Raw genomic sequence first — 7,572 nt, forward strand, 5'->3', positions numbered from 1 at the left:
GTTGTTTTTTGTATGAAGAGAACAAGACTAAGAAATAATTTTGCTTTAAAAAAGGCTGTAGGACACTATTTGTAATATATTATTTTAAAGATACAACGATTTTATTCTAAAAAAAACGTTGTGATAGATTTTTTTACAATCTTTCCGAAAATTTCATGAAATTTACCGAAAGAAACGCAACGTTTCGGGCATTTTACATCTCTACTCGTTTATGCTCATTTTTATGCTCGTTTGCGATGGGAGTCGCGGGAGTCAAATTAGGGCCAAAGAAAAAAAGTCTTTCTGTCAGTTTGACGTTAGTAGCTTGTGAAAATATTTTGTTCGCAATACCTATAATTCTTTGATATATTTTTTTTACCTAAATATCGATAAGAAATGGATAAACGAATTAAATAGTAACGAGGATATAAATAAACTATTCTTTGTAGAATCCTCTCCGCAGTAATTTGTAGTCATGGTGAGTCTTTACATCATTCAAGTGTTAATATTACTGTGGAAGTCTCCATTCAACAGCTACCTATTACAATATTATTTGAAATGTACGAGGTCAGTAGTTCTTCTAATAGACTCGATAATATATCCTTTAAAATTATTATTCGTAAGAGTACTTAAGTGTATATTTTATAAATCATAATTCTAGAACCTTTATTATAACTTTGTCTGGTAGCCTATACAGAACATAACTTCAGCATAGTTGTAACGCTATTAGACACTTATGTGGCAAATATGTGATCAGGCAACTTATATAATATAATAATATTTCAGTGAAATTAAACATGTGTTTTGCATTTTACAGAATAGTAAAATTTTGAATACTATAGCGTATGGTTTAGACAGTAGAGAAGAATTGAGAAAACGATTAGAAAATGGTAAACAAGTATTGCAAGAACTTTTAATTTGTGTGCAAAATTGTCAAAACCGATTTGGAGGGAAGGCTGAGTTGGCTACTGAAGATGATATAAGGTAAACTTAACTTTCTGTTTCTAATGTCCTACTTTGTATAGTTAATAATATTCACTAACAGTGACAAAAAAGCCTTGACAAAGATAATGTATTTCATCTCATCTGAGTAATATAATAATTTGGTGTTGCAATGGTTTAAATAAACATTTTGTTTTTATGAGGTTACATATCCTTTACAGAATAGTAAACTTGTGTGAAAAATGGGAGAAAGCTCTCAGTCATGGCATTAGAACAAACTTGTCCAGCTCTGCAATACAAAGTTTGGTGACAGCGGGGTTAAACTTCACTTTTAACATCATCAATGTTGGTAAGCCATTTCATGATTCATTGCTTGTATAGATTAGTATAATTATAAATTAAAAATCTGAGTAAGTAAGTAGTTATTACATAAGCCATGTCAGGGGGGGCCTTTGACAGCTTAATAGTAACCCTGACACCAGGGTTGATGAGGTTGGTACTCCACCTCACAACCCACACGTTACAATCTGTAGTTTCTTTACATCACCTGTAGTACTATGATTAGGACTGTCATATTTTCTTTTTGTTATTTTGTTAAAGTAATTTAAAAAAAAAGATATAAATATGCATCCTGATCAAATGAGAGTGTAATTTGTAATAAGTAAAATAATGAATATTGTTAAAGACTGACTTAAAAGGTATCATAGTTATTATTTTTATTCTAGGTAACTCTCTTTGGAGTTATACTTGTTTGCATCTCACCAAGCATGAAAAGGAAAGGTTTAAAATTCTTGCAAACATCAATACTCCACTCGGGTATTTCAGAGCGTTCCTGAGAGCTGCTCTCAATGAAAGGTCTCTAGAAAGGTAAGTGTGTAATTCAACTATTTATATCATTTGTGTTTACATCCTTTTTGTATAATCATTATATCATATTTTTTGTCATATTAGGTATCTACAAAGCTGGGTGGCTCATGGACTTCTCATGGAATATTATGAGGAAGGAGCTCTTGTCAGAGATAATGAGGCTTCCAACCTTCTTCCAAATATGGCTGCAGGTAATATAATCACTATCTATACACACCTACATGTGTGCACATGTATCATGTGATGTGATTTAACTCCTTTGTGTTGTTCCAGGCTTATCATCTGTTTTGTTTGCCTTATCAATTGACAGAGCCGAGCTCAATGAATCACAACAAACTAATCAAATCAGTAAAGCAGAGCTTGTCATACCATTGCCTACACCCATGAAATCAACCAACAGTTTGAAAAAGAAACCACTTCGTCAAGTTATATCTTTTGACAAAAATGAATCAAAAAACCAACAGAAAGAAATAGAAAAAGTTGTAGGGCCTACAGATCAGCAAGACAACTCCTCTTGGAACAGTGCTCCAGCTACTTGCCTCAACTCGCCTGATCCAAAAGTCACGCCACAGATGGCCTCAGCAAGTGAACCCACAAGTTCTGAATATAAAAGCAGTATAAGACATTTTTTCCCTGATGGTGTAAAGGGAATTGACAGTCCATCACAAATCTTATCCAAATTGTCTGAATGTGCTAAAGAAATATTTTCATCATCTAACAGCATAGACGTAAATAATATTACCAAAGATGATGTGTCAGATTTAAGTATAAGTAATTTAAAAATTTCTGAAAGTGATAGTGAAGAAGTGGCCGGCAGCATTGATGGTAGTACATCCTGTTTGGAACTCTGCTTTACAGAGGATGAATGTGTACCTGATGACAAAAATATAAATTCCATTGTAGAAATTAGAGAAAAAGAATTATTAAATTTACAAATAAAGTGTAGTCAAATAGAAGTAGCTAGTAAGGAAAAAATACAAAAATTAGAAAAAGTTGTGTTAGACTTGAGCAAGTGAGTATTTTTATAACAAGTGCCATTACATGTGTGAGATTATAGATTTGTAAGAGAATAATATAATATATTATTTCAGAGAAAACGACAGACTAAAAGAACAGTTACGGCACTACATGTCAGCTGTAGAGATGGGTATTGCTTTAAAATCTGGCAATGGAGACAATGAAGAAGTCACTCAGTATGAGAAGAAATTGGTTCAGGTAGTTTTATTAAATTAATTTTATTGTACAGTCAATCATACACTATGGTCTTGTTTTGGAAAAAATAATATTTTTTTATTGAAAGGTAAAAACCCAGTAATTACAACAATAATTGCAAATTGTATATTTCAAAATGTTTATGCTATCTTGTTAACTATAACTATACCACTTTAGGTAGCGGAAATGCACGCTGAATTAATGGAATTCAATCAACATTTACAAAGACGTCTGCAAGACTTGGAAAGTTCGTCTTTGGAGGTCTTAGATCTTCCACAATCTAATGTTAAGGTTCATATCCCCACTGCGTTCCTGGTGGGCAAGAAAACACATTCCTATCATGTTTATCAGGTTAGTTTCTATTATTTTTTCAAAATAATTGCAGCCTTTTGATAATTAACAGAAAATTGTAATTATATACCTTTTTTAGATATTCATCAAGATTGGCTTAGAGGAGTGGAATGTCTATCATAGATACGCAAAATTCCATGAGCTACACATGCAACTCAAGAAGTGTCACCCTGATATAGCGACGTACAAATTTCCGCCGAAGAAAACGTTAAGGAAGCGAGTAAGTTAGATATCGGCACACCTCGGACACGCCAAATAAAATTTCATTCTTACCATGCCGCCTTACCGCGCAAGTGCCAGCGAGAGTTCGCGCTCTCTCCCCCTTACTTCTTAGGCTCGTAAGCCTTGGCCTTACCACGACTTACCTACCTTACGACCTAAAGGGGTTGAGGTAAATAAATCTAGCTCCCTAGCTCGGCGCCTATTGGCGGCTACCACAGTACATAATACTTACTATATCAATATCGGCATCCGATACGAATAGTTGCGGAGCCGAGTTACGGTTGTTCTCTACGGAGTACTATCGTCCTGTCTGTAAAATTATATCTGTTCACTCATGTATAAGATTATAGTAGGTATGATTGTATAAATATTCTTTTTCATTTACAGAACGCTCATTTAGTAGAGCAACGTCGCGTGGGTCTGCAAGCGTATCTACGTCACATACTTTTAGTTTTACCAGAGCTCCGGGAATGCACTAGCCGTGCGCAACTTATCACGCTATTGCCCTTCTTCGGGTAAATATTTATACAATACAATGTTTCAATTTTATGATTGATGACGTTATTTTGAGGCAGGCAGATAAGACTAAATATTGTCCCACTGTTTGCTCTTTTCGGTGTATTACCAAATTAAGTTTATGTAGTGTGTGTGCATTTTTTGTTTCAGTACCTCCTCTACAACGAAAGAAAATGGGATCAGCCACGTGTTGAATCGTCAGCAATCTTCAGACTCCGTATCAACATTTGATGCACTATGATAAACCGGAATCGATTACTATTTATGAACTACTTAGTCATATCTCCCTTTTATTTGAATAGTATTTTGAGATCTAGACGTAGTTAGTGATAAACTAGAACTCTAAACAGCATTAAACAATGAGGTATTTGAAAATAGTGTAAATATAGTGGTCTGTAAAATAAATCATAAAAGAAACGAAACATTTATTCGGGTGATCTGATCTTCATCTGTCGGCTGTCGGCACACGGAAGAAAAACTTTGATCTGATAAAACGATGATTTTTCGGGAACTTTCCTTTTTCAGGTCATCTGAAAGTTTTAACTAACATACAGACCTGAAATATTTTGTACGTATTTTTCAGCTAGATTGTAGGTAAACGTTATTTATTACCGCAATAGATGAACTAGTTCTGTTAATGTTAATATTGTTGATTTATGCCTGTGATATGGTTAATTTATTGATGCTCGATCAACCAGTATACTAGAAAGTTGCTTATGTAAATGAATTAGTTCAAACTTCAAACGTTTAACAATGGATACAGATGTCCGTATGTACAAACAACTAGTAAACCATATTATCAATAGCTGGAGTTCACGATGACATCCAATTTATAGTAGAGTTCATAAAAACATATGGCAATGTACTACTACCTTGTAAATGAAATCATTGTTTAGTAATATAGTTAACGAATATATTTAACCACACTATATCTATAAAATGTTATATTTTGAAATCATTATGTTTACACAGGAAAAATGAAAATATAAAGATGTCAGTATTTTAAAATTATGGTTTTATTATGACAAAATGTTGAGAAAACATGGAAAACATCAAATACCAGAAGTCTAAACCAGCTGAATGAGAAACAAAATCACCTGCGCTTACTTAAAACACATCTATTTAGTTGTGCTATCGTCTTTGACCATAAGATATAAGTTTATGATGAGCATAACTTCCATAACGTCCAAAACGGCCCTCGTATAATGATTAAGAGAAACCATTTTAAATAAAAAGACGTTATAGCAAATTAAATTCATAATTTTATTTTTATAATAAATAAAAACCAAGAAAACGCTCTTTTTGAGAATTTCCCATATATTAAATACATCATACAAAAGATGTCAATATAACTAAATCACTTGGTGCAAAGGCAAGCCTGTTGATCCGGGGCGCCGCACCACGCAGCGAGGCGCGGCGGCCCCGCCCTAGCTCGTCGCGACGCCTCCAGTTTGAGCTATCTATGCAACAGGCGTAGGCGAGTGGAAACCGAGGATAGCCTCATAGTATAACAAAACAACTAAACTTAAATATAACAAAGACACAATCTGCTTTCCCCATGGAATGCATCTTGTACAAATCTCGAAATTTGAAAGATAATATTATTTGATCATGATTCTATAATGTAAATAGAGGTAAGTAAAAAAAGCGTATTACACTTCACAAGTGAATATCGAGATAATTTTAGGTTTTGGAAATATAATAAATAAAATATAATAAAAATCAAGTTTCTAACTTAGTGTGAAAATAATTTACTATAACTTTACACCTAAACGATATTATAATGTATGTATTGCAACACGTAAGGAGCTTTGGAACCATTGAGTAATTCGGGGCTTACATTAAATTTCAGCTGGTAGTTAATCTCGAACAATAAATCTAATAAAAATTGTGATTTATCTTTGGTTTTCTGGACATGTAGTCAGCATAGTTCCATAACTCCTCGAGGACGCAGCACAGCAGCCAGTCAGGCGGCGCGGGCGCAGCCGCGCTGGCGCGCTGCGCTTCGTCGTGATTACTTCGTAAGTACTTACATAAGTTACAGATCTACTTGAAGCTGATGCGTCTTAAAAGCAAATTGAGAACATTATCCAATTCAAATTTAAAACTGTTTATTGGAAACAAATTTTATTAGTGTAATTCATAAGCACTGGTTTAGTTCATTGCTATATTTTATAGTGTGATAGGGACTTGAGAACATAGCCTTTTTGTTTTCACCATCTATAAGAGGCAAATTATAACTTATTGACTAAATTACCAGCGAGACGTTACGAGATAGACGTGATACGAATGCGTACGTAATATAACATTTGCTAACAAAACATCACAGCTCACAAGCAAACGTGAAGGTGACGTGTGGTAATGAGGGCTAAGCGAAGGTGATATGAATGATAACCTACGCTAATTATGCAGAACTCTATGTTATACCTTTACCAATACGCGGTATTAACAACTTCCCTGTCCCCATACAAGTAATTTTGATAATGCCCCACGCCCACAGTTTTTTTCTATTGTTATGCTAAATAACATCTTTATAATATCATAATAAGTACCATTTGTAATTTATTATGAATAAACTAATTTTATTTTGGAATTTTTTTTTTTGCTCACATGTGACTCACGAACGTAGGGCAATAAATTTTCTTTGCCACGTTCAATGAGTCATAAGTGAACACACTCACACAAATGCATTTATACTGCAACTGTCAATCAACTCTCCAACTACAATTAGGGTTGCGTTCCGAAACATAATCCTCTTTACTGAGTAAAATTTTTGGGGTTATTTTCAATACCACGTTGATTTTTACATTGTGGAAAGGTTTCACGTGGAAATCAAGGATTATTGGCAAGGAAAGCAAAGCAAGTGCACACTGAGTGCAAAAGGTGTGCAAAAGCATTTTGTTTAGAATGTTACAATGAAAATCATGCTTGATTTTATAATACCTATTTTCTTTTAATAAAAACCTTACATTCCATTGTTAGTTTTTATTTATAGCGACTTACTTGTAGTGATTATATGACAAATAAAAAAAATGTGCGAAATTTTCTTTCATCATTGTAAACACTAGGTTTTTAGCCATACGTCCACGCTTGATTGACAAAAATATCACGTCACGTTCATGCCAATAAATGTGCCTTAATTTGTATCGACAAATGAGTCACATGTGACTCATGAACTTATTCTAATACGTTCCTGTGAGTCATATATGACTCATTGGACAGGGAAGTTGTTAAATATTATGCATTGGTAAAATATTTATTATTTTAGATACCAGAACAAAAATTGTGGTTAGTTGAAAGAGATTTTCATATTTCAGTATTGAATATAAAAATCGCCCACTAAACTTATTGTGACTTATCCATCTGGCGCAGACCGTACCTAGTAGCAGAGAACTTGCTAGTTGCAGCAAGTCGCCCAGGTACCACGCATGAACGAAAACGAATGCAGTGGCGTGTGCACAGCGTTAAGGATCGCCCGTTACG

At 34.0% G+C, this 7,572-nt stretch overlaps 1 protein-coding gene across 2 annotated transcripts; it reads left to right on the top strand.

Annotated features, from left to right (window-relative positions):
* Positions 1-128: 128 nt before the first annotated feature.
* Positions 129-5,279, top strand: LOC126367683 (sorting nexin-29-like). Of its 2 annotated transcripts, none has more exons than XM_050011326.1 (11): positions 129-457; positions 797-963; positions 1,143-1,270; positions 1,647-1,788; positions 1,873-1,979; positions 2,062-2,800; positions 2,880-3,003; positions 3,178-3,351; positions 3,431-3,571; positions 3,961-4,088; positions 4,240-5,279. In XM_050011326.1, the coding sequence occupies exons 1-11, from the start codon at positions 455-457 to the stop codon at positions 4,328-4,330; spliced, it is 1,944 nt and encodes a 647-aa protein (XP_049867283.1). In that variant the 5' UTR covers positions 129-454; the 3' UTR covers positions 4,331-5,279. The 2 variants fall into 2 exon arrangements, with proteins under 2 accessions (XP_049867283.1, XP_049867282.1); XM_050011325.1 differs by lacking the exon at positions 129-457 and adding an exon at positions 523-546.
* The last annotated feature ends 2,293 nt before the right edge of the window (positions 5,280-7,572 follow it).

This window comes from Pectinophora gossypiella, chromosome 6 (genome assembly GCF_024362695.1).
Source record: "Pectinophora gossypiella chromosome 6, ilPecGoss1.1, whole genome shotgun sequence".
NCBI classification, from domain to species: Eukaryota; Metazoa; Arthropoda; class Insecta; order Lepidoptera; family Gelechiidae; genus Pectinophora; species Pectinophora gossypiella.

Excerpts from the sequence above, each read along its gene's own strand:
- LOC126367683 (XM_050011325.1), top strand. Across the intron at positions 3,004-3,177 it reads ATGAGAAGAAATTGGTTCAG|GTAGCGGAAATGCACGCTGA; the intron begins GTAGTTTTATTA and ends ATACCACTTTAG. Across the intron at positions 4,089-4,239 it reads ACGCTATTGCCCTTCTTCGG|TACCTCCTCTACAACGAAAG; the intron begins GTAAATATTTAT and ends TTTTTGTTTCAG.